Source organism: Coregonus lavaretus, assembly GCF_964263955.1.
Source record: "Coregonus lavaretus genome assembly, chromosome: 6".
Taxonomy (NCBI): domain Eukaryota; kingdom Metazoa; phylum Chordata; class Actinopteri; order Salmoniformes; family Salmonidae; genus Coregonus; species Coregonus lavaretus.
Genome location: NC_139993.1, coordinates 30,655,988 through 30,683,963, shown reverse-complemented (window position 1 = coordinate 30,683,963; position 27,976 = coordinate 30,655,988). Strand labels below are relative to the sequence as shown.

The 27,976-nt window shown below is 43.5% G+C and overlaps 1 protein-coding gene across 5 annotated transcripts; it reads left to right on the top strand.

Moving 5' to 3' along the window:
• LOC311131447 (ras-related protein Rab-3A) lies at positions 1-27,976 on the top strand. 5 transcript variants are annotated; one of them, XM_084164445.1, is made up of 6 exons: positions 10-100; positions 2,345-2,522; positions 12,958-13,182; positions 21,716-21,834; positions 24,302-24,426; positions 24,853-27,976. In XM_084164445.1, exons 2-6 carry the CDS (start codon positions 2,361-2,363, stop codon positions 25,041-25,043), a joined length of 822 nt encoding a protein of 273 aa, XP_084020571.1. In that variant the 5' UTR covers positions 10-100; positions 2,345-2,360; the 3' UTR covers positions 25,044-27,976. The 5 variants fall into 5 exon arrangements, with proteins under 5 accessions (XP_084020573.1, XP_084020571.1, XP_084020574.1 ...); XM_084164448.1 differs by having other exon boundaries at positions 20-100; positions 2,345-2,656; XM_084164449.1 differs by having other exon boundaries at positions 34-100; positions 2,345-2,417; positions 27,278-27,976.

Here is a 27,976-nt window from a genome sequence, read left to right as displayed (position 1 = left end):
ACCTCAGTAGTCAACTGTTAGTCATATGACGTTAGTGTTTCTGCAGGTGCTAGACGCGGTGGTGTGTTGCGTAATAGGAGCCTAAAATACACTTTTAAAGGTAAGGATATAATTATTATATTCTTCATTTACAATATGTCATACCAGCTGTAGAGTTACGTTTGTTTAGGATTTTCTATGGAAATGCGTCAACAAAATAGAATAAAGGAGGAACAATAACCATCATTTGACATAAGATCCTTGCTTTTTACAGATAAATGTAATTGCAGTAGCACAGAAATATAATATTTCATATGGGGTTGGTTATAATTATGCCTTAATGTATGACATGTCAAGCCTCGAATAACCACAGCATCAGTGGGACAAGAAGAATGAAATTCCTAAAATAGCCCAGCGGTTACAGTAGCCTATCTGGTTCGCGATACTGCATGTGTGTGTATCCATAATTTGTAGTGCGAGATCATTCTTACATCAATTAAACAATGTATAATTTACGTGAATTAATATCAGGCATGCCATATGGAAAATCAAATGCGCTGTAGATAGGTACACGGGTCGCTCTGTGCTCTGTGCTTTCAAAGACCAGGGAAGGAACATGGTCGTATAAACTGATTGGCATTACACTGTTCTGTAGGCTATTTAAATCTTTGATGTCTTCATAAAACCACGGCTTTGACAGCACAAAACCTCTCAGAGAGAATCATAATGCTGTGTGTTTGAATGGGACCACATCAGCAAGCAGGGGTAGGGGACTCTAGTCACCTACGGAACGTAATCTCAGGACAGTTTACACACCCAGTTTACACACCCAGTTTTAAACCACTCACCCAGGTCACCGTCTATGAGCTTTGGGATGATGCATTGTACATTTTACCATTTTAGGTAGTGATACATCGTTATATGAACTGCCAACATAGCAAAGCAGGCTATGTTAAATTGGACAACTAATAATAAATACTGATTTAAAAAAAGCTACTTGAGCATTTTTGCATGTTAGATTGGGATCATTTGAAATAATCATAATTTGAATGCAAGAAAGTAGATATTCTATACTATAAAGGAAACTGTAAGCAGTTAGGACAGTTCGAAATTTACTGGGGTGGGGGTCCAAAATAGGCTGGATCAATTTTCAATATGAATCCACAAGAACAAAAAGGAATAGCTGATAGGCAGCGGAGAGGCCAGGTGCGTCATGAAAGACATGAGAGACTCAAAAAGCTCCCCTATTGATCTTGTTTAGGGAAAAATACTATTATCCTACCAAGCCTAGCCTACAAATGAGTACCAAATTCTATACTCTAGGCTGCAGTGAAAATGTCATTTGAATAACGGCGCAAAAGCCCTGTGATTTGAATGTTTCATTCCATTTCGATCAGTTGTGGGTCTACTCTAGACAGTTTATGTGGTCTTGAAAGGCACAGTAGCAGGCCAATGTGGCTGTATTTTTACTGATACTGAGATGCGCTGTCTGTTGCAGATCCTCATTCTCCGAAGTCGTCCTATAATAATGTGGCCACATATGCTCCCCGCAGGCCCAGTTATTCAGGAAAGTTTAACATGCGCTCTGCCTCCCCTCCAATCCGAGCAGCTATTCCTGGCGCACCTAGAACCTAATGCTTCAATATAGCCTAAATATTTGTTAAACTTTTAAAATGTATTAACTTTTATATGTGACATAAACACAACCAGTCACAATGTTTTAATCTTATTAGGCTTCTTCAAAAGTCTCCAGTAGGCATGCGCACGTTCATCCAAAATATAATTCCAGCATCCTCAAAATGGGTTGACATAACCAGGTTTCCACCCAACCTTTTCATGCTAGTAAAGTACATGTCGGATAAAAAATGTCACGACATCACGGGAAAGTATGCAGTTTATTAGGCTACAGATTAAATACATTATGATGAACTTCACAGGGTGGTGAAAGTGCTGAGGGAGGAACTTGATGCTCCTTTCAATAAATATTGAGGGTCTTATTCTGGTGACATGATGATCGATGCTTGGCTACCGTTTGACAAATAACAATAATCTCGCACTTTTGTCCATAATAATCTCATCATGTAGGCTTTACCCTCTCTGTATCTGCGAGCTGTTGGCTAGGGCGCACGTGCCAATACCAGAGTAGGCAAATTTGCAATACCTAAGCAACATCCTTTGTGACAAAACCAGCAGTAAGACTGCGATGGAAACCCATTTAACTTGTATTTTTTATTTGGTACATGGAATTTAACCGCAAAAGTAATTTTTATGTGCACTACGTATTTACGCAAACTTTTATCCACAACAAGTACATTTGATGTAAACACAACTCTGATGGGAACATTTGCATATTGTTTTTATGCAGATTCTTGAGTATTCACATGAAAATCTGTCGCCAATTGGATGGAAACCTCGCCATAGACACCCTAAAGACTCTGGCAAGTGCGCTAGTCCAGTGTCACTTTGATTATGCCTGCACTACATGGTTCAACAGCAGCCCCAAATGTCTAAAGAATAAGCTACAGACCAGCCAAAACAAGCTTGTAAGAATTAAACTCTTAAACTCCCCCCTCCTACTCGAGCATTTTAAGCAGCTAAGTTGGCTATCTGTGGAAAAAATAGTAGTATTAATTCAACTTGGTCTGGACCACAGAATTATCACGGACTCAGCCCCCAGGTACCTATCCAACTATTTTTCAGTTGTTAGAGATGCCCATCAGCAAATTCACTGTTTTAAATATGAGAGTCTATCTGGTAAGAACACATTTTTATATACCGGCGCTGTTGAGTGGAACAAACTACCACAGTAAATCAAAGACATACCAACCATAACCACTTTTCAAAAAATAATGTCAAAAGCTGGCTAATGTGTAAGCAGTAGACCCTTTTTTTTGTCTGTATATCTGTAATGTGTCTGTATCTACACTGAGTATACCAAACATTAGGAACACCTTCCCTTTTTGCCGTCAGAACAGCCTCAATTTGTCGGGGAATGGATTCTACAAGGTGTCGAAAGCATTCCACAGGGATGCTGGCCCATGTAGACTCCAATGGTTCCCACAGTTATGTCAAGTTGGCTGGATGTCCTTGGGTAGTGGACCATTCTTGATACACACGGGAAACTGTTGAGCGTTCAAAAACCCTGCAGCGTTGCAGTTCTTGACTCAAACCGGTGTGCCTGGCACCTACTACCATACCCCTTTGAAAGGCACTTAAATATTTTGTCTTGCCCATTCACCTTCTGAATGGCACACATACACAATACGTCTCAATTGTCTCAAGGCTTAAAATTCCTTCTTTAACCTGTCTCCTCCCCTTCATCACACTGATTTAAATGGATTTAACAAGTGACATCAATAAGGGGTCATAGCTTTCACCTGGATTCACCTGGTCAGTCTATGTCATGGAACGTGCAGGTGTCCTTAATGTTTTGATTACTCAGTGTATTGCATGTATTTATGTAAAAGAAATAGGGACCACAATGAAAATAAGTCCCCGACTGTATTGTGCAATCCCAGTCACTTTTAAAAATCTTTGTACTGTGTGTATATATGTATTTTTTTTTTACTGACATAAAATCACTCAATCAATCCAAACTGTGCAGCTGCAATTTGATGAATGGAAAGAGACATCTGTTACAAAACACCAAAAAATGTAATGACATTCGGAGATTGTCAAGCCAAGCCTTCGATACTGGGTAGGCCTACAAGGTAGGGAGGGATGTATTTTCTCTTTGTCGAGATTGACATTTATTGTGGTGTTAAAAACGCAAGGCATGATATTGAAGCGCATGAAATCGGTATGCTTTGTTTATTATTTGTGTGATGCATTGGCACAGAAACCTGTTGTTGGAAAATTCATTGCATACATTTTATATAATTATAAATAAGGCATAAAATGTTGAAAATCAGATTTCCCCCTAGCTGATCATTGTCTGCAGCCAGCTCTGATCGTAGTGTAGGCCTAATGAAACAGGCAGGGAGTGTGAGCTCATCCGTGGTGGTCGGCGAACCTTCTGGCCCGTAGCCCTGCGTGGCATCGACCGTGCCGCAAAAGCATGCTGAAATGGCAAAGTTGATATCCGCGTTTATAAACACAGGGTCGCTACATTTATTGTTATTCGTGGTCAATACATTTCGAACTGTCCCTTAAGCGACTTGGCCTACTAAACAAATTGAATGACAGATAGGATGTGGCTGGCCTATTCAATGTTTCAGAAGGACTATATTGTTGGAAATATGATTTATTGAGTCCCATGGCGATTGTCCCAATGATGCTGTGTGTGTGAGAATTTACCTTAAATATACTTGAAAGAGATCATACTCCAATGTTATTGCTGGATTCTCTCGGGGGAAATGCATCGCAGAAAAAGTATTAAGGCATCTTCAATGTTTAATGGTTTAATAGGGGCTGCTATTGCCTGCCCTACAATATCCATTAGATTACAGGGCACTTTTTGTTTCCCCCCCATACCACAAAAACAAAAACGTACATTGTGATACTGGCAGGTTCATGGCATCTTCTGCTCTATAAAGAGGGAGGAAATGCTATATTTAGCTCCTTCTTATCTGCATTTTCTTCCTAGAAAATTGAAAATGTGATGGGGGGGGGGGGCAATGCCATATTAGGCAACCTTCTGGATGTTTTGGTACCTTACAGTTCCCTGGTTAGTGTCTCACTATGAATTTTCATGTGATTTGATTCAGTCCAATTCGGTCCACTGTCAATTTAAAGTTTATTTCCCTCTTTTTCTTTTCTACTACCCAAGTAATGAATCATCACTTGTTGTTACATTAATTCAACCCATCCTTGAAAGAGAATGCAGGGAGTAGTCTTGGAAATGGGTGTGTCTGCTGTGGAGTGTAATTTCTCAGTTTGAGCAATGTGTTGACAGATGTTTATTTTACTGGGCAAAGTCACTTTACTGTAGAGGGCCTTTTAGTGCCTCAGTACTTTCAGTTCTGTGATTTCTAGATAAAAAATTCACCAATATCGTTTGTTATTTTGGCTAAGTAGGTTTAATCTTTGCTCTTGAATGAATACTTAATTTGACAAAAGAGGACAGTTACAACGTGTTCCTAATTAGATCAACCAAGCAACTCTTTATATCTCTCATGAAATTGGGTCACCTGGGGTCGGCATGTAGCCTAGCAGTTAAGAGCTTTTGGCAAGTAACTGAAAGGTCGATGGTTTGAATCCTTGAGCCAACGAGGTGAAAAATATGCCAATGTGCCCTTGAGCAAGGCACTTAACCCTAATTGCTCCTGTAAGCATCTGGATAAGAGTGTCTGCTTAAATGTAGATGTTTGGAAAATAACATGTTTTATGTTTTATGAAAAAGCACAATGGTTTCTTCAGGCTGCCTAGCTGGGAATATAAATTCAAGTATCTCACTTCAATAAAGATTAAGCATTTTTAGGACAGGGGTTATACCAATATTATGGACATTCTAACATCCCAAAATGTAAGTGGATTATTTATTGCCTCACATTACATAGGCCTCATATCAGAACTATTACCCGGCATGGAATAACCTTTGTAATTATGTAGTAATATGCTATTAAGTTCTAGTTATGGCACATTTCAATAGCATTTTTGTATTGTCTTGTAAGAAAATAAGTACTAGCTACGTAACAGCCTGTACTTAACTTGACTAACTCACTAAAGTTATTCCCTTATAGTTATCCTGGAATAATGCCCATGTAATGTATAGCGCTGCCCAATTTGCTTTCACAACATTTTTGTTTGGTTTTATTTGAGCCAGATTAAGCTGAGGTATACTTCAGTTCCTTTGGCAGACTGTCATTGCCTTTCTCATTAGCTTGCCTAATGCCAGGGTGTTTGGATCAGGTCTGACTCTCAGGCTTTCTGGGATCATCCTGGACTAAAACAGGATTAACGAGCTGCCAGCGGGAAATCATCCAAAAGACTGATCAAAAGTGTCTGACTCACAGTGCACCGACACAGTTTAGGACCAGCTGACATCACACATCTGTTGTTAAGGTGTCAATCTCTTTAGGCTGAAAAGACGAGCCACACAGGTTGATGCCACAGATGCGTCTCTCATTTAACATTCAGTCAAGACTAGGGCTGTGGCGGTCATGAAAATAACTGCCGGTCTCAAGGTAATTTACTGTTAATTAACATAAACACATTTAGCATCTCCTGGCTTCCACGCATAGCCTACAAGCCACTGATGCAGACCTTTGGAACATCTACATTCTAAAAAGTCTAATAAATCCATGTAATATAGCCTACACTATCACAATAAATCCATTATTTATTTTAGACAGGTCTAAAGAAACATGATCTGAAGAAAATGTAGTCTATTTCAGAAGAACAGAATAGCCTACTCTGCGTTGTCCTTATGTTAGGCCCTGATCAAGCTATGCCATGTGGCTGTGGGCTACACTAGTTCATTTAGCAGACAGGATTTGCTTGGAATTCCATGGCATTATTTTATATTATTTTATAGTATGAAGAATACAATTGAACATAGCTGAATAAAACAGAAAGGATATTTTCTCCAAACGATATGAGGGAGTGCGCACATGCGGCTATTCTGTGTTGGCGGTTAACAAAGAAACAGGTACTCCTATATGCTTAATTTAGAGTTATTTATGTAACTTTAGTTGTGATACAAATGTTGGGCTATATGTTTTGATTTTTAATGCATTCTAAGGCTGCGTGATGTGACAAATGATGATTTGATAAAAGTCGCATGAAAGGCATGAGCTCTGCTTTGTTTTTTGCGGAGGCTGTACACACTTCATCAGTCTCTCAATCACAATTTGACAAGCACTTGATAATGCCTCGAATTTCCTGGCTGCATCCCCTTTGTGTGGCCATAATCCCCCTAAAAAAATCCATACCTTTTGTGGCCGTTGGCCGTTGTGCCCTTGGGCTGAATATAATCATTATAATTCCCTTCTCCCCGCTGCGTGCCGAAGCACCCCTCACTCACATGGTTCTCGTTCACATGATCGGGTCTTTCTCACAGGTTACAAGTGAAGACAGACACATCAGGGACGCAGCTGCATGCGTCCTTATCCAATTCCGAGGCGCATATTGAAGATATTGAAAGAACTGTCCACATTTACTTTTCATCAGCCAACAAGATGAGTAGCCCTAACGAACAGCAAACGCACTAGCCTATGTCAATCTACTATCCCCCATAGTACAAAAGTTGACCTATTCTATTCTGTGCGATAAATAAATATTCCAAACATAGTCGGGACAGTTGTGGGATGCGATAGATCCCAAATTAATACAACCACTAGCATAAAAAAAACAGTTTTAAGCAATGAGCCTGACGCAACAGATGAGAACATTTAGCTTAACATTTTGATAAACTATTATGCTATTTATTTGGATAAGAGCGTCTGCTAAATGATGTAAATGTAAATGTAAATGCAGTAGGCTATAAGCGTGAATGTTCCATTAGCAGGAAAACACCATTCTCAAACGTGATCACAAATGCGATTACGCATGGTGAAAATTACCTTCCCCAAACTTGAAACTCACGCGCTGCGTATGTATGCCAGTTAGGCTCTACACCGGTTGTAAAGAGGATTAATGTGCTTCATTTTAAGAAGTTATTTGGCCATTTTAGTTTTGATACAAACCTTATCAAAACATATAGGCCTATGGGCTAGGCTACATGAGGTGTGCGACTATGATTTGAAAAAGTCGCAAAAAAAGCATGCGCTGTTTGCATTAAGCTTGGCATCATTCACAAGTGATAAGATATATTTCACAAGTGATTGGCTAATATTGTCACCCATCACACTATTCTTGATTGAATCTTGTCTTAACATATACTAAATAATATATGTGTGAAATTTGTTTTGATTTAGAATGGACCATTATCATGCACCTGTCTCGAAACAAGTGCAGCAGGAAAAATAATACATGTCATCTATGCACTTAAATAGTGAATGGAGAACGCTTTTCCCGTGGTTCATTTTCATGCCAGCCAGCGGGTTTTCTCGTGTCAATTAACTCGTGACATTCCTGGATTACTCATTATATTAATAAAGTCTGATTTAATCAACAAATACAATAGTCAGTTGAAAAAGGGTACAAGACTGTGTACAGATTCAGCTGTGTTGGCAAAATCACTACATATCCCATCGATCCAAGCGGGGAGAGGTTGCCCGTTGTCACAGTTCTAAGACCAGTCGAAACGTCCAGCTAACCCTACGCCAATGGATCTCAAAACTGAAGTTGGATCCGCGTAAAGTAGCAATGATATCCTTCGCCACTGTCGTCATGCTCGCTTCGAGGCAAGTAACACTGAAACATGCATGAGAGCATCAGCTGTTCCGGACGGCTGTGTGATCATGCTCTCCGTTGCTGATGTGAGTAAGACCTTTAAACAGGTCAACATTCACAAGACAGATTACCAGGACGTGTACTCCAAGCATACGCTGACCAACTGGCAAGTGTCTTCACTGACATTTTCAACCTCTCCCTGTCTGAGTCTGTAATACCAACATGTTTCAAGCAGACCACCAAAGTCCCTGTGCCCAAGAACACTAAGGTAACCTGCCTAAATGACTACCGACTTGTAGCACTCACATCTGTAGCCATGATGTGCTTTGAAAGGCTGGTCATGGCTCACATCAACACCATTATCCCAGAAACCTTAGACCCATTCCAATTTGCATACCGCCCCAACAGATCCACAGATGATGCAATCTCTATTGCGCTCCACACTGCCCTTTCCCACCTGGACAAAAGGAACTCCTATGTGAGAATGCTATTAATTGACTACAGCTCAGCGTTCAACACCATAGTGCCCTCAAAGCTCATCACTAAGCTAAGGACCCTTTGACTAAACACCTCCCTCTGGATCCTGGACTTCCTGACTGGCCGCCCCCAGGTGGTAATGGTAGGTAACAACACATCCGCCACGCTGATCCTAAACACGGGGGCCCCTCAGGGGTGCGTGCTCTGTCCCCTCCTGTACTCCCTGTTCACTCATGACTGCATGGCCAGGCACGACTCCAACACCATCATTAAGTTTGCCAATGACACAACAGTGGTAGGCCTGATCACCGACAACGATGAGACAGCCGATAGGGAGGAGGTCAGAGACCTGGCCGTGTGGCGCCAGGACAACAACCTCTCCCTCAATGTGATCAAGACAAAGGAGATGATTGTGGACTACAGGAAAATGAAGAGGACCGAGCACACCCCCATTCTCATCGACAGGGCTGTAGTGGAGCAGGTTGAGAGCTTCAAGTTCCTTGGTGTCCACATCACCAACAAACGAACATGGTCCAAGCACACCAAGACAGTCGTGAAGAGGGCACGACAAAACCTATTCCCCCTAAGGATACTGAAAAGATTTGGCATGGGTCCTCAGATCCTCAAAAGGTTCTACAGCTGCACCATCGAGAGCATCCTGACTGGTTGCATCACTGCCTGGTATGGCAACTGCTCGGCCTCCGACCGCAAGGCACTACAGAGGGTAGTGCGTACGGCCCAGTACATCCCTGGGGCCAAGCTTCCTGCCATCCAGGACCTCTATACCAGGTGGTGTCAGAGGAAGGTCCTAAAAATTGTCAAAGACTCCAGCCACCCTGGTCATAGACTGTTCTCTCTGCTACCGCACGGCAAGCGGTACAGGACCCCCCCCCCACCCCTCTTTTACGCTGCTGCTACTCTCTTTTTATTATCTACGCATAGTCACTTTAATACCCACATGTACATATTACCTCAATTACCTCGACTAACCGGTGCCCCCACACATTGACTCCGTACCGGTACCCCCTGTATATTGCCTCGCTGTTGTTATTTTTACTGCTGCTCATTAATTATTTGTTACTTTTATTTCGTATTATTTTATATTGTATTTTTTTGTGATTCTTTCTTAAAACTACATTGTTGGTTAAGGGCATGTAAGTAAGCATTTCACTGTAAGGTCTACACCTGTTGTATTCGACGCGTGTGACAAATACAATTTGATTTGATTTGATACGACAGATATCGCGAACCAGTCATGACTATTCAACAAAACAATAAAACAATACATCATTTACGCTTCTTTCCATCTAATTTCTTAGTTACATGATTGTATAACTAGCAAAGGAGTTTTGAAGTTGAGGGTGCAGTATTTATGAAGTTTGGCAATGAGGACAAAAACTAGCATAGTTCAGCTAGCCAGCTAGTTTAGCCTGGGAAAACCGGGGAAAATGAGCTCGGGTCTAGTGCGCATGTGCGCCAGCTGGGCGCACATGCGCACTAGGCTAATTCAGGAGACAGATTTGAGTTTTTATGGCCTGATATTAGCTCAGTTGGTAGAGCATGGCGTTTGCAACGCCAGGGTTGTGGGTTCGATTCCTACGGGGGGCCAGTATGAAAAATGTATGCACTCACTAACTGTAAGTTGCTCTGGATAAGAGTCTCCTAAATGACTAAAATGTAAATACGATCCCAAATTAACGATATACAATCCCAAAATCAGCTGTAACTGTCAATAATTTTAAAAAAAGCTGAAAATGATGGTTGAGTGAACCCAGAATGAATGGTGAATTTGCTTCCGGACACAGTAGACTCCTCCTCACCTCTTTGTGAGGTCCAGAAATGATGTACTTCGGAAACAAGAGCCAAAACCACATGGCTTTGAATGTTGGGGACATTAATGATCAGGCCCACAAGCAAGCTTATTTCACTCATAACCTGAGTGTTCAAAGCGAAAAGTGTTCTTTGAGACAAACAGTATTTGTTCCTAAAGTAACACTGGACAGCAAGTAAGGCAGAGTCATACAACTATCTATCATCAGAGGAAGCTTAGAGAAATCTTAGTCATCATGACTAGAAGCAGACACATTAGAAAATACTTTGAATTTTGCTCTGTTATTTTTCGACATGTCAGGGATACACTTAAACCAGAACCTGTATACTTCAGGTTCCGGCCATTTGTGATGTACTATACTGAAGGTTGTATCGTTTTGTCATTTTATTTTATCAATACTTATTTAGAATGTATCTTGAGTTTGCAGTATTGATCCGGTTGCATATAAATTCCTGGCCTGCTTTTTCTATTGACCTTATTTGCACTTCTCTATTCTTTACAAGAGTCCTGTGTCGAAAAGCTGTGAACAGCTACTCAGTAAATCTTAAAAACAAGATAACTAATGTGTTTTTATTTTAATGGCACTATGGGGACAGTTGCACTAAGGTCAAAGATGCACTATGTACGTTTTCCGTCATGAATCTTGTCCTGGCGGCAGCTCTGCAGAGTGGTCACTAGCTGGCACAGCCACAAAGTCATACAATCTTATTTTAACCTTAACCCTAGCCTTAACCCTAATGCCGAATCCTAACCTTAAATTAAGACCAGAAAGCACATTTTTGTTTTCATAAATGTTTACTTTGCAACTGGCCCATCAGGCGGAAATCGTTCAGTTCTGCCTCAAGGACAAGACTCATCCCAATAAACGTCAACCTGCGTGCTCCACCCGATCCTGGACGTTCTTCTTGTCCTATGCCTGTTTCCCTGTAACTTTTATCAAATGTATGCATTGGCAAGTCTGATGAATGCCAAGTCATTCTTAATAGCCAAGTAGAGAGAGCACTCTAAGTGTACAAAACATTATGCTCTTTCCATGACATAGACTGACCAGGTGAATCCAGGTGAAAGCTATGATCCCTTATTGATGTCACTTGTTAAATCCACTTAAACAGTGTAGATGAAGGGGAGGAGACAGGTTAAAGAAGGATTTTTAAGCCTTGAGACAATTAAGACATGGATTGTGTATGTGTGCCATTCAGAGGGTGAATGGGCAAGACAAAATATTGAAGTGCCTTTGAACGTGGTAGGGTAGTAGGTGCCAGGTGCACCGGTTTGTGTCAAGAACTGCAACGCTGGGTTTTTCATGCTCAACAGTTTCCCTTGTGTATCAAGAATGGTCCACCACCCAAAGGACATCCAGCCAACTTGACACAACTGTGGGAAGCATTGGAGTCAGCATGGGCCAGCAACCCTGTGGAACGCTTTCCACACCTTGTAGCGTCCATGCCCCAACGAATTGAGGATGTTCTGAGGACAAGGGGGGGGGGGGGGGGGGTATAGATGGAGCTTTAAGAGACCTGGGGGCTGAACTGAAGTCACTGTTGCCCTAAAGAGTAGGGACGATCCCCGCCACAAGTTCAGTACGATCCCTGCCAATGCCATCAATCACAGTCCAACTATACTGTTCCATCACAGGGGAAGATGTCCTGAGAGGACGAGTGACCTGTCAGTCAATCCACTTGAAGTCATTTTTGTTGCATGTGGCATAGGCTGCTCTATCTTTCTATAATGCACTTTTGAGAGCTGACTAAATATGTACACAATGGCTCACATCTTTTGAGAGCCAGAATGATTGGTCTGTAAAACCAGCAACCCATAATTAAAGAGGTGTTGTAAGTATCAGGCAGTTCAGAATTTTCCATTTTGTGCGAAAAGCTTTGATTCCTGCCAGCTGCCAGAGAAGTCGTCAGTGGACTATTTCTTCGCCCAGGGATATCTTGTTGTCACGTTGAAGGGAACCAATTAAATGTTTCTTGATGCAATGCCATGTCTTCTTGTGCCTCTGGTTTATCGATGTTCCAGAGCTTAGCTTCTCATATATTAATACCAGTACTTAGCCTTGGTGAACACTGATGAATTGCACTGTGATGGGTGAGGTTGCTCACTTTTTGTACTAGGTGTGTTTGACAAGGTGTTAAGCAGGCCCTGTGTGGATATTTGGCACTTTGGATTCTGTATCATTTCGTCTGTACTTCTAACATGGCCTCCACTCCTTATCCTAGGCTTTACCTTTAAAGTAGGCCTTTTTGAAGTGTTGGAGGCCATTTATAGAAACACAATGTAATAATAGTACTGCACTGTTATCTACCAATAATCAGTATTGGAACTATTTTCATGATACTTCCAAATACAAGGGATAATTTCAGTCGGTTGACAAACTCTCTCTCTCTACTCAGATGGCTTCAGCTACAGCTACCTATGGACAGAAGGAGTCCTCAGACCAGAACTTTGACTACATGTTCAAGATCCTCATCATTGGAAACAGCAGCGTGGGCAAGACCAGCTTTCTGTTCCGCTACGCAGATGACTCCTTCACGCCGGCCTTCGTCAGCACTGTGGGCATTGACTTCAAGGTGAAGACCATCTACAGGAACGACAAGAGGATCAAGTTACAGATCTGGGTGAGGAATACAATGTCAGATATTTTGTTTATTTATACAACAGATGAATGTGATATCACTGTGCTTCATCTAATAGCAGAACCAAATGACCTGGATTGCAGTTGAGATTACATTACAATACATGGTACAAGTGATCAATGACGTTCGAGATTCTGCGTAGATTATTACAGCAATTGTGAAAATCTCCACAGACCTGTGATGACCTATGCATGCTATCTTGAACAAGCACGTGTTATATGATTACATAAGAAAAAATGTATAGTTACAGTAACTTCAAAATGTGACCATGGATGTGTTACTCAATTTAGGTTGACCGTTACATTAGTTTGTAAAATAGCCTCAACAAACTAATGTAGCTCAATTGGTAGAGCATGGCGCTTGTAACGCCAGGGTAGTGGGTTCGATCCCCGGGACCACCCATACGTAAAAATTTATGCACACATGACTGTAAGTCGCTTTGGATAAAAGCGTCTGCTAAATGGCATATTATTATTATATTCTATTATTATAGAATGTCTCTCCCATGTGGAAGCTAGGTGAATTGCAACAACACTTAGGCTGAATATAAACAACTCTCCCCCTTCCTCCACATCCCATTTCCCTGCAACATGGTGGAGACTTTGTGTCTGTGGAATCTTGTGGAATCTAGTGGAAACCACTTGTGCTTGAGTCTTTTACTTTCAGTTTTGTCCATCAGCTTCAAACAGCTGAAAATAAGATATTTCACAGCGATTTAAATGGTACAATGATTCTGTATACTATGAATTGCTTGTTTTGTGACATAAAATGAAATTAGGAGAACAATTTAGAATTTTAGCAATCAGGTAATGGCAGGGTGATTTCTGTGGCTGTATCGCATGTGGAAACTAAGACTGTTCTCAGGGCAGGTCTGCCAGTTTTGACTAGCAGAAGCGACTTTTCGTAGCAGCTTAGGATAATTAATGTGGCAGGTTAGGATGATTAACATGGCAGGCTAGGAAAAGGGTTAGGGTTAGCTAAAATGCAAAAATGGAACATACAATATCTAGCTAAAACCTGCCCTGAAAACAGTCTTGGTCAGGCTTTTGTTGACCAATAGGAAGGCTGAACAATCTTTTTTTAACATTGTGAAACACTACGATTCCACTATTACTGCAGATATATTAAGGACATTTTCTGAAATTACAATGCACAAATATTACATATAGCTCCTTTAACTTTAGGCTATTTACTGTATTACAAAAGTAATATTGAATTGTGTTTGGTTGACAATGCAACCAAATATCAAAATGTAAAAGAGATGTGTAGTGTGCTTGGATAGTTCCATCTGAGCCACTGGCTTAACCCCATTCTTTAACTTTTATTTTTGGTTAACTTGTCGACAAGTTAATAAGCTATTTATTATATTACAAAAGTAATATTGAGTTATATATTTTTTTCATTTAACAGACACCCTTATCCAGAAGTGAAGTCATACATTTTAATACTGGTCTCCCATGGGATTCGAACCCACAACCCTGGCATTGCAATCGCAATGCCCCACCAACTGGGCCACACAGGAATTGTGTTTAGTTGTCAACGCAACCAGATATCAACATTTTAAGGAGATTTATCTTCTGCTTGATTAGTTCCATCTGTACCACTGACTTAGTCTGGCTTTAATTCCAGTTTGTCTACAAATTAATAATTGATATGTTAAAAATCAAATCAAACTTTAAATGTACTTTAAATAAAGTTTGATTTGATTTAGTCATATTCTTTAACTGTGAATTCAACAGATTAATTTGTAGACAAACTGGTATTAAAGCCAGACTAAATCAGTGGCAAAGATGGAAAATACTTATCCTTCAAATGTTGATATTTGGTTGAGTTGACAACCAAACCCAATTCAATATCATTACATTTTAAATTAACCAGAGCTTGAAACCCTAGGCCTATTGTGTTGTCTATTTTTTGTTGAATTCTGGGTTGAATTCAAACAATTGCTGTTGTCAGGGGCTGATGTGGATGTGGTGTTGGAGTCAGGCGCAGGACACAGAAGCTTAGTCGATCCGACTTTTAATAGTCACAGGAGCAAAGAACAATCCATACAGGCCTCATAAAACAGGAGGCGAGTGAATACGCAAAACAGTGCGTAAAGTGCAACAGCACTAAGCAAACAAAAACAATCTACACCAAACGACAGGCGTACAACGACACACAACTACAAACAAAACCAAAGGAAACTTATAGGTGACATAATCAAGACGTGATAAGGAACAGGTGCACTAATCAGACAAAACCAAACAAACATAGATAACATCAAACGGTGGCAGCTAGTACTCCGGGGACGACGAACGCCGAAGCCTGCCCGAACAAGGAGGAGGAGCAGCCTCGGCGGAATCCGTGACATTTCCCCCCCCCTTGACGCGCGGCCCCAGCCGTGCGCCGACCCCGGCCTCTGGGACGGCCAGGAGGACGTGGAGCAGGGCGCGTAGGATGACTACGATGGAACTCAGTCAGGAGGGATGGATCTAGAATGTCCCTCCTAGGCACCCAGCACCGTACCTCCGGACCGTACCCCTCCCACTCCACGAGATATTGTAGACCCCCCCATCCGACGTCTCGAATCCACGATGGATCGGACTGAGTACGCCGGAGCCCCCTCGATGTCCAGTGGGGGCGGAGGGGTCTCTCTTATCTCATTCTCCTGGAGTGGACCAGCTACCACTGGCCTGAGGAGAGACACATGGAATGAGGGGTTAATATGATAGTCATTGGGCAATTGCAACCTGTAACACACCTCATTCAATCTCCTCAGGACTTTAAATGGCCCCACAAACCGCCGGCCAAGCTTCCGGCAGGGCAGGCGAAGGGGCAGGTTTCGAGTCGAGAGCCAGACTCGATCTCCAGGGGCGTAGACTGGCCCCTCACTGCGGTGGAGGTCGGCGCTCGCCTTCTGCCTGCGGATGGCCCGCTGCAGATGGACGTGGGCAGCGTTCCACGTCTCCTCCGAGCGCCGAAACCACTCATCCACCGCAGGAGCCTCGATCTGGCTCTGATGCCATGGTGCCAGAACCGGCTGATAAACTAACACACACTGAAAAGGGGTCAGGTTAGTAGAGGAGTGGCGGAGAGAGTTCTGAGCCATCTCTGCCCAGGGGATATACCCCGACCCCTCCTCCGACCGGCCCTGGCAATAAGGATCTCAGAAACCTACCCACATCCTGGTTTACTCTTTCCACCTGCCCATTACTCTCCGGGTGGTAACCTGAGGTAAGGCTAACCGAGACCCCCAAGCGTTCCATGAACGCCCTCCAGACTCTACAGGTGAACTGGGGACCCCGATCAGACACTATATCCTCGGGAACCCCGTAGTGCCGGAAGACGTGGGTGAACAAAGCCTCAGCGGTCTGTAGGGCAGTAGGGAGACCCGGCATAGGAATGAGACGACAGGCCTTAGAGAACCGATCCACAACGACCAGAATAGTGGTATTCCCCTGGGAGGGGGGAACGTCCGTGACAAAGTCCACCGAGAGGTGAGACCACGGCCGTTGCGGCACGGGCAGGGGTTGTAACTTCCCCCTGGGCAGGTGTCTAGGCGCCTTACACTGAGCGCACACCGAGCAGGAGGAGACATAAACCCTCACGTCCTTAGCCAAAGTTGGCCACCAGTATTTAACACTAAGGCAGTGCACTGTCCGGCCAATACCTGGATGTCCAGAGGAGGGTGACGTATGAGCCCAATAAATGAGCCGATCACGGACCTCGAGCGGCACGTACGTCCGACCCACTGGACACTCTGGGGGAGTAGGGTCGGTGCGTAACGCCCGCTCAATTTCCGCATCGACCTCCCATACCACCGGTGCCACCAGACAAGACTCCGGCAGTATGGGCGTGGGCTAAATGGACCTCTCCTCTGTGTCATACCGCCGGGACAGGGCGTCTGCCTTACCGTTCTGGGACCCTGGGATGTGCGTGATCTTGAAAATGAACCGGGTCAGGAACATGTTCCACCTAGCCAGACGAGGGTTTAATCTCCTAGCTGCCCGGATGTACTCCAGGTTACGATGGTCGGTCAGAATGAGAAAAGGGTGTTGAGCCCCCTCAAGCCAATGCCTCCACACCTTGAGGGCTTGAACCACGGCTAACAGCTCCCTGTCCCCTACGTCATAATTACGCTCCGCCGGGCTGAGCTTCTTAGAATAAAAAGCGTAGGGACGGAGCTTAGGTGGCGTGCCTGAGCGTTGAGACAGTACTGCCCCAATACCGGCCTCTGACGCATCCACCTCTACCTGGAACGCTAAAGTGGGGTCCGGGTGCGCCAGCACCGGAGCCGAAGTGAACAGGTCCTTAAGTTTACGAAACACCCTGTCCGCTTCAGCCGACCACTGCAAACGCACCGGGCCCCCCTTCAGCAGGGACGTAATGGGAGCTGCCACCTGTCCAAAACCCCGGATAAACCTCCGGTAGTAATTGGCAAAACCCCAACACTGCTGCACCTCTTTAACAGTGGTTGGGGTTTGCCAGTTACGCACGGCTGACACCCGGTCAATCTCCATCTTCACCCCTGACGCGGACAACCGATGACCCAAGAAGGAGATGGACTCCTGGAAAAACAGACATTTCTCTGCCTTGACATACAAGTCATGCTCCAACAGCCTACCCAACACTCGGCGCACCAGGGCTACATGCTCGGCTTGTGTAGCAGAGTACACTAGGATGTCGTCAATGTACACTACCAATCCCTGCCCATGCAGGTCCCAGAAGATCTCGTCTACGAATGATTGGAAGACTGAAGGAGCATTCATTAACCCGTATGGCATGACAAGATACTCATAATGACCTGAGGTGGTACTAAATGCCGTCTTCCATTCATCTCCCTCCCTAATGCGCACCAAGTTATAAGCGCTCCTGAGATCCAGTTTTGTGAAGAAACGCGCTCCGCGTAATGATTCAGTCATACTCGCAATCAGAGGTAGAGGGTAACTGTATTTCACAGTGATCTGATTGAGACTACAATAATCAATACACGGGCGCAAACCTCCATCCTTCTTCTTCACAAAAAAGAAACTAGAGGACGCAGGGGAAGTGGAGGACCGTATGTATCCCTGTCTCAGGGACTCAGCTATGTAGGTTTCCATAGCCGCCGTCTCCTCTCGAGACAGAGGATACACATGGCTCCGCGGAAGTGCCGCACCTGTCTGGAGGTTTATCGCACAATCTCCCTGTCTATGAGGTGGCAATCGCGTCGCCCTCGTCTTGCTGAACACGAGTGCCAAATCCTCATACTCAGGGGGAATGTGCATTGCGGGCACTTGGTTCGGACTCTCCACCGTGGTCGCCCCAACGGAAACACCTAAACATCGCCCAACACACTGGCCAGACCATTCCTTGAGAGCCCTCTGTTGCCACGAAATGGTGGGGTCATGGGTGATTAACCAAGGAAGCCCCAGCACCACGGGATACGCAGGAGAGTCAATGAGGTACAACTGAATAATCTCCTCATGACCCCCCTGCGTCTTCATCTTTAGTGGCGCTGTGACCTCCCTAATCAACCCAGATCCCAATGGGCGGCTATCTAGGGCATGGACAGGAAAGGGTGCATCAACGGGCAGGAGGGGAATCCCTAACTTAGAGCAACATTTCCGATCAATAAAGTTCCCAGCTGCGCCTGAATCGACTAGCGCCTTATGCTGGGAATGAGATGCAACCTGAGGAAATACCACAGGTATACACAAGTGAACAACAGAGAGCTCTGGGTGAGTGGGGCGCCTACTCACCTGAAATGACTCCCCAGTGCGCGACCTGTTGCCTCGATTCCTTGGAGACCCTCCCCAGCACCTAGCCGCAGTGTGTCCTCCACGGCCACAGCTGGTGCAGGGGACGGCCCCCCTCGGGTTCTCTCTCCTTCTTTCTCTAGCGCCAGCACCCCCGAGCTCCATTGCGCTCGGCTCGGAGGTGCTGGGGGATGGAATGGACGGCCCCATCTCGGGACGTCCGCGGGTGGCCAGCATGGTATCCAATCGGATGGACATGTCCACTAGCTGGTCGAAGGACAGATTGGTGTCCCTGCAGGCCAGCTCTCGACGAACGTCCTCACGCAGGCTACACCGATAGTGATCGATGAGGGCCCTCTCATTCCACCCCGCATCCGCCGCTAGAGTCCGGAAATCCAGGGCGAACTCCTGTGCGCTCCTCTTCCCCTGTCGGAGGTGGAACAGACGCTCCCCCGCCGCTTTACCCTCAGGAGGGTGATCGAAAACTGCCCTGAAGCGGCGGGAGAACTCCGCGTAGCTGGTGGTGGTGGTGTCCATTCCCCTCCATTCGGCGTTGGCCCACTCCAACGCCTTGCCGGAGAGACAGGAGATGAGGGCGGAAACGCTCTCGTATCCCGAGGGCGCCGGGTGTATGGTGGCCAGGTAGAGTTCCACCTGAAGGAGGAACCCCTGACACCCGGCTGCGGTGCCATCATACGCCCTCGGGAGCGAGAGCCGAATCCCACTGGATTGCTGGTCTGGTGGGGCTGGCCGATGGTGGTGGTAATGTAGGAGGAGGTGTGGGCACGCCTCCCCTTTCCCATCGGCGCAGGGTGTTCATAGCCTCCTGCATGGCGGAGCCGAGTTGCTGGATCATGGCCTCCTGGCAGCTGACCCGATCCTCCAGCGACTCGGTCGCCGCCGCTGCTCCTGCTGACTCCATTGATGGTGTGTCGTTCTGTCAGGGGCTGATGTGGATGTGGTGTTGGAGTCAGGCGCAGGACACAGAAGCTTAGTCGATCCGACTTTTAATAGTCACAGGAGCAAAGAACAATCCATACAGGCCTCATAAAACAGGAGGCGAGCGAATACGCAAAACAGTGCGTAAAGTGCAACAGCACTAACACTAAGCAAACAAAAACAATCTACACCAAACGACAGGCGTACAACGACACACAACTACAAACAAAACCAAAGGAAACTTATAGGTGACATAATCAAGACGTGATAAGGAACAGGTGCACTAATCAGACAAAACCAAACAAACATAGATAACATCAAACGGTGGCAGCTAGTACTCCGGGGACGACGAACGCCGAAGCCTGCCCGAACAAGGAGGAGGAGCAGCCTCGGCGGAATCCGTGACAGCTGTTGATGACTTTGCAAATGCTATTTAGGCCTAAATAGCATCATTGATGATTGATAAAGTATGGTCACATTTAATTTGCTCTGTTAAACCTACCCTTTGAAATGACTTCGATAGTGAATCTATTTAGTTTTTAAGTGGAAATTGCTCAACAATTATTCTCACGATAGCACATTGCTAATAGTCAGTGACAAATATCATAGCTAAGCAGGGCTGTCCTTGGTTTCTTCTGATAGTGGATATAACGTTGAAAATCTGACGTTGTTTTAATGGTACAAATTCAACATATTTTAAACAAGGTTTATGATGAAGTTTAGTTACCATGATGACATAATCCTGTGGTTGAAATTTCACCCTCAAAACAATAGTTTTACGTAGATGACTTCTTTTCAAATCCAATGTATATTCCACATCACAATACGTTGACAAATTACGTTGAAACAACGTTGATTCAACCAGTTTGTGCCATGGGGCACTGCAGTCTCTACTGTACATCCATATTGTGCATCAAACACTGCTATAGTGGGCTGGTGAAAGAGGATACATGTGTGTGCCTGTCGAGGAAAGGCTTGTTCTTTTGTCCGTTTTTTCACAGGGCGATGACTCTGAAGTGTGCACCCTCCCCCATTACTACACATTCCTCTTGAGTACATAACCATCCATCCCCTACACACACACCGCTCCCCATCCCCCAGTTCCCAGACAGCATACAGTCAGTTTAGCACACACTCAAGTGTAGTAAAATTGAAAAAGCTGGGAATGCTGACTATTCAAATATGACCTAAAACATAAACACACCATATAATGTACATATTTCACCCAATTTACATATTTACATGTGTATTCAGATTCATTATGCATGCTAGACATTGCACATAAATAATGCAACAATTTGACTACTACCCTAACATACCAGCATTATGTTGTTGTCTGTAATGGGGATTGGGGCTGATGTTGCTCCACAGCTCAGAGAGATGCAGTATTGGGTGTCAGGGAGGCCTAATTCTTTGAGCATTCATTGGAGCTTAGGCCGTAACTCAATCTGCCCCCTCCACCGCGCCGGCTTGCCAACCAAGAAAGGGAGGCGAAATTTGGCAAGTCACCGTGGAAATGCGTCAGGAGCTCTAAAAGCTACTGATGTGCGGTAGCAAAAGCGGTCTCCCGGTAGACTGTTTGAAATCACCGGAGGGTTTTAATGTTCTGTTGTTATCGGTGTGCGTGGGACGATCACTGTCAATGTCAATTTGGCTGTGGTGCATGTCAATTTGGCTGTGGTGCTCGTTGTAATGAAACCTGTGTGTGTGTGTGTGTGTGTGTGTGTGTGTGTGTGTGTGTGTGTGTGTGTGTGTGTGTGTGTGTGTGTGTGTGTGTGTGTGTGTGTGTGTGTGTGTGTGTGTGTGTGTGCGTGCGTGCGTGCGTGCGTGCGTGCGTGCGCGTGTCATGTTTCTAGGATACGGCAGGGCAGGAGAGGTACAGGACTATCACCACCGCTTACTACCGCGGTGCCATGGGCTTCATCCTCATGTATGACATCACCAATGAGGAGTCCTTTAACGCTGTGCAGGACTGGTAAGTGATTGCTCAGGAATGTGGTGTGGTCATGTGACCATATGGCAAATAGTAGTACAACAGTGGACAAAAATAGACCAGTGTTCCTTGATACAGTACAGGCCTGACTGGAGGAGGTCCAAATGGCGCCAAAGGTTTGTTGACCTTTTCTTCAGAAAGACTGAAGAAGTGATAAGAATTTGGTGACCTTTTCTAAATAAAGACCACTGGACTTGAGACACATACACTGTCTAAACAGGTAACTGCCCAAATAAAGGAAACACTTGAGTAAATGAGGGATACAAAGTATATTGAAAGCAGGTGCTTCCACACAGGTGTGGTTCCTGAGTTAATAAAGCAATTGTATAAAAATGCTGGGCAGACCATTATTTTGGCCATTGTTTTGGCTACCATGGCTATGCCCCCATAGGATGACAATGCCCCCATCCACAGGGCACGAGTGGTCACTGAACAGTTTCATGAGCATGAAAACAATATCTAAGCCATATGCCTAGGCCGTCTCATTCACCAGATCTCAACCCAACTGAACATTTATGGGAGAGTCTAGAGTGGCGCCTGAGACAGCGTTTTCCACCACCATCAACAAAACGCAAAATTATGGAATTTCTCGTGGAAGAATGGTGTCGCATGCCTCCAACAGAGTTCCAGACACTTGTAGAATCTATGCCAAGGTGCATTGAAGCTGTTCTGGCTCGTGGTGGCCCAACACCCCCTAGACACTATGTTGGTGTTTCCTTTATTTTTTGCAGTTAACTGTATAGTTCTAGTTAGTTTGAGATTCAGGATTGTGACAGGGACCATGTTGACACCAAACAGCATTTTCCACTCCTAATCACTGTCCTCAATCACTAACCAATGAAATTACACTAACATGCTGATTACACTGGCCACGCGCACCACATGAAACATTCATGGACATTTAGCTAGCTAGTTGTTGCTAACTAGTTTTACCTGGGAGATGAACATTGAGTTGTTATTTTACCAGACATGCATATGGTCCTCTTTTTAGCTGGTTCTTTGTATACTGAACAAAAATATAAACGCAACATGCAACAATTTCAACGATTTTACTGAGTTACAGTTCATATAAGGAAATCAGTCAATTGAAATAAATTCATTAGGCCCTAATCTGTGGATTTCACATGACTGGGCAGGGGTGCATAGGCCCACCCACTGGGGAGCCAGGCCCAGCCAATCAGAATTAGTTTTTTTCCACAAAAGGGCTTTATTACAGACAGAAATACTCCTCAGTTTCATCAGCTGTCCGGGTGGCTGGCCTCAGATGATCCCGCAGGTGAAGAAGCTGGATGTGGAGGTCCTGGGCTGGCGTGGTTACACGTGGTCTGCGGTTGTGAGGCTGGTTGGACATACTGCCAAATTCTCTAAAACAACGTTGGAGGCGGATTATGGTAGAGACATTAATATTCAATGTTCTGACAACAACTCTGGTGGACATTCCTGCAATCAGCATGCCAACTGCACGCTCCCTCAAAACTTGAGACATCTGTGGCATTATGTTATGTGACAAAACTGCATATTTTAGAGTGGCCTTTTATTGTCCCTAGCACAAGGTGCACCTCTGTAATGATCTTGCAGTTTAATCAGCTTCTTGATATGTCACACCTGTCAGGTGGATGGATTATCGTGGCAAAGGAGAAATGCTCACTAACAGGGATGTAAACAAATGTGTGCGCAAAAGTAGAGGGAAATAAGCTTTTTGTGCGTATGGAACATTTCTGGGATGTTATATTTCAGCTCATGAAACGTGGGTCCAACACTTTACATGTTGCGTTTATATTTTTGTTCAGTATTGAATTTTGACCCGGAGTGATACAGAATCGTGTGTTTCTCTACTCCGACGATTAATCCACAGGTAAAAAGGGAAACCTAGTTCGTTTTTAGTTATCTTTAATTAATCTCTCCTCGTTTGTCTTTCAAGCGTATAAGTGGGTTTGTATCTTCCTGATATCCAATAAGGAGGGGACTTGCAGAGCGTGGAGCGTCTCAAATAAATCCAAGTTCTATTTAACGCTTGGCTAAGCAGACACTCATTCACGTGGGTGAAATGATTAAATAACATGTATGTGTACATTTATTTTGCAATGCTTGCGCACACAATGTGGCCGGTGAAGTTTGTGTGTAACCAAATACTATTACTCACAATAACCCCAAATAAACGTTGGATCTTATCGCAAGCTGCAGGATTCCAAACTCATTTTAGATAACCCTTGAATGTTGGATAAGTGCAGTGAAAATGTCACCTAAGCTTTCTATGGCTCTTCAGGGGACCATATTTCTGCAGTCTGCACACTGCAATCTATGCTTTTAATAAGAGTGGTGTATTGAAACAATGTTTCGACCCTCAGATCATCATTGTGTCTCTTTGACCTCAAGCACCTGCTCAAAACCACTGGATGTGTGTGTGTAATCTTTTCCTATACTGAACCTTTCTGTATGGCGTCCATAGGTCGACCCAGATTAAGACGTACTCGTGGGACAACGCCCAGGTCCTGCTGGTAGGCAACAAGTGTGATATGGAGGACGAGAGGGTGGTGGCAGGAGACAGGGGCAGGCAGCTTTCTGAACACCTGGGTGAGTTCAAGTCACACAACACTAACTCACAGTGCCCACCATAACTACATGAACTATACAATTCAATGATACTGGTGATGTTAATGGTACTTCTTATCTGATGATTTGATTTTATCATCTGAGTTGTCAGCTCAACAATAACATGTATAATTTGGTTGCAATCGCTTCATAGAAGTTCTTATCCAGAGTGAATGTGATCACGAGGCGGAACAGCAGCATAAGCAAATAATAAAATAATTGTGCAAATTGGCTGTTGAACACAGATCCCACCACTACCACCGAAAATCATACAGGATTGACAAAACACAAAGTTTGCTCACATTAGCTTCAGAAGCCAATGGGCAAGATTACTGATCACGTATGGCTAGTTTTGCAAACTACTGCCACCACATTTAAATCCAATACCATTCTGACACCCTGTTCCAGGGTTCGAGTTCTTTGAGGCCAGTGCCAAGGACAACATCAATGTGAAACAGACATTCGAGCGGCTGGTGGACATAATCTGCGAAAAGATGTCTGAGAGCTTGGATGCCGCCGACCCAGCAGTTACAGGGGCTAAACAGGGGCCCCAGCTCACCGAGCAGCCCGCACCCCCCCACCAGGACTGTGCATGCTAAAGCTGAGCGACCCCCCCCCCACCCCATCCCACCATCAACCCATCCTCAGGTCCCCTTACAACCCCACCTCACCCTCACAACCCCCTACCCCCCGAATCAATGAATCACTCCATATGGGTGAATAGGTGATGTTCACTCTGTTTCTCCCATGATCCTCGTGTCCTCTGCTCCCTTTACTCGGGTCCTCACTGTGGTCTTAAATTCTGAACTTGAAGGTCTCTATCCTGTCTGCCCCAAATCTTCATCATTGTTTACCTTTTTTTCTCAGATGAATGGTTTTCTGATATAAGCCTTTGTTAGAGACTGATGAAATTCCATATTAAAGTATGTGTTGTCATAAACAGGTCAATACTTTGGAAATAGAGGGTTGATATTGAAGCCTAGTGCATATATACTGGTCTAAGTCCCCTGTCTCTGTGTGAAATATAAGCAAACATATATTGGATCGCATCAGTCACTGGTATAGCATCATTCCAGTCTCATATTTTTGTCCAATCAGCCTTTTTTGTCTTTAACTTACTTTTTGTATACTGGTACCTCTTTCTTTTTTAAAGCTTTTCGCGTATAAAAAAAAAAATGTAAGGAAAATACAAACAAATTATAGATAGGTAAAAAGAAACAGAAACACTTATTTACATATGTTTGGTTTAAATGTGTATGTAAATAATGTGCAGTATATAATATCTAAAGGTATACATTTAAAAAAATAGATTTTTTTTAAAGCATAAAGAAAAGATATATGAAGATATATGCAATATGAGAGATCAATGTTGTAGACTTTCTCTGAATCAATTTATTTATGGTTTCATTAATATCTCATTGTCATCCGCTATGCCCATTTAGACTAAACTTCTTTGCTCCTACTACCGCTCTCAGGTACTTGCAAATACACTCATTAAGAGCTGTTAAGATGAATGCTAGTTTGCATGGAAAGAGGCAGAAGCCATGGAACCAGAGCACAGCTGAAGTATATCAGCATTGCTCACCTTTTACATCCGTTTCAATTATCTTATTTTGTATTTTTGTGAGAAATAATTAATTACAATGTGCATGTTATATCAGAGGCAATACTTGGCTGCTTATGACTTGAAATAGGATACATGAGACTGCATAAGTGAGATTAAACAAACAATAACATAGGTACTTTTTTTAATGTTTTGTTCAGTTTTGGCGAAGGCTATTTTTGGACCACAGCTTGTAAGTACGTAAAGGTAGATATGACGTAGGTGCACAAAGTAAACAGTGTCATTTTCCGCAACAACTTCAAGAGCGATGCTAAACTTCTCTACCACGCTCAAACAGTGTGACGCGAACCCATACGCAGACACTGTGTGACTGTGTGGGAGTGAAGTCTGGTATCTCACTCATCGCAATATCTGCGGTGCTGCTCTTGGCAATATCATTTAGCTGAGTCTACCTTTAATGCACTCAAGCCTAAGCTTATGCAACAAAGAGTTTATGGGTTTGTAGTGAGTGTGTGATTGGAACAATCTGCAGTAAAATGTGTGTAAAAAGTAAACCCTAACCCTTATGAGACTGTTTGAGCGCAATTTAGTCAACCGTTTCATTTAGGAACAAAAAACCTGAATGACCTTTTGCCTCTTGTTTTTGAATTGATATTCAGTCCAAGGTCTCAATCCAGGCAAATTTTCATTCAAATAAGAGAATATATTATTACTAATTGTAAGTGATTGAAACCACTATCTCCCTTAAGCATTTCGTGATGTTTACGAGTCAACTTTTCTATGTTGTTGACAAATGGCTGTCTTTACTAGTGAGTGAATGAGTGCGAAACAGTCATGCAAATAGATCAAAGTCATTCAAGCATCCTCAATTGATGAAAAGGTCAAATGTATACTTCACTGAGTCGCACCAACGTTTTGATGTGGGACGATAATGATAATGTGTAACAATAATATTAGAATAATACTACTGTAGTAACAATAACAACAATATTTGATCATCTTGAACTTGAGTACCTTGCAATCCAGCATACATTTTCAACATTATTTTGCTCTACTATATTCTGGCTGTGAGTCTGCCATCTCAGTAGTATCCAGAGATCCCCCCTTTGTAAACTGTCCTCCTCCTCTCCAACACGGTCTTCCTTTCTATGAAAAAACTGTAAATGCATTTTGGTCATATGTTTCATGTGTGGATTGTGTGTTGTATTGACTCAGGCTTGCAAAAAATGACAAAATCTGAAACTTGTATTTTATCTGCATTTGTTCTAGGTCTGCTTGTGAATGTGTCACTTTCTTTAATGAAAAGCAATATGCAGTACAACTGAACACCATTTCAAACATAGGTGTCGGGTAAGTTTGTCAATGCTGCTATTTATAGGTAGTATAGAACTGAATCCGGAAAGATGTAAAAAGAGGGAATAATAGTGTTGAACTGATTTGTTAGGTTACATACAACAAAGTTGTTACTGTCAAAAAACATTTACACAAATATACTGGTGGTTTTAAAACTCTTGTACACTTGGTGGATTTGTAGTGAGAAATGTTGTTAGATTCTTGGATGGCACCAAAGCTTGGGAGAAAAAGAAACATTTGACTTGAGTGTAAATTTAGAAGAGTACTATAAGAGTATTTTTGAGCTTATGTTTTTATTACATTGCTGTGCTACGAAGGCAACCTCGTGTTTCAAGGCATCCAATAAGATTTGTGCTGTCAGGAAGGTATTGCAATTTTTCAAAAAGACCGAAAGCATTGCTTGTTTTTTAAATTTTATTTTTATTGTGCATCCACCGAATACTGTTCTGCAAAGTACTGTTGACTTGGTTTACATAGATTTTTACTTTGTATTTCTATTATGGGAATAGAACAACTAATGTTATAACAATAAGGGAATATGGTGTCAAAATGTTAAATTGTGAACATTACCAAATCTGCTGTACATGTTGTGGAATTAAAAGTTTGTGCTGTTAC

Bases quoted from the DNA above. Each gene is read 5' to 3' on its own strand.
- LOC311131447 (XM_084164445.1), top strand. From the start codon at position 2,361: ATGAAAATCTGTCGCCAATTGGATGGAAACCTCGCCATAGACACCCTA. The intron at 21,835-24,301 runs GTAAGTGATTGC...TGGCGTCCATAG, and splicing joins TTTAACGCTGTGCAGGACTG to GTCGACCCAGATTAAGACGT. The intron at 24,427-24,852 runs GTGAGTTCAAGT...ACCCTGTTCCAG, and splicing joins GCAGCTTTCTGAACACCTGG to GGTTCGAGTTCTTTGAGGCC.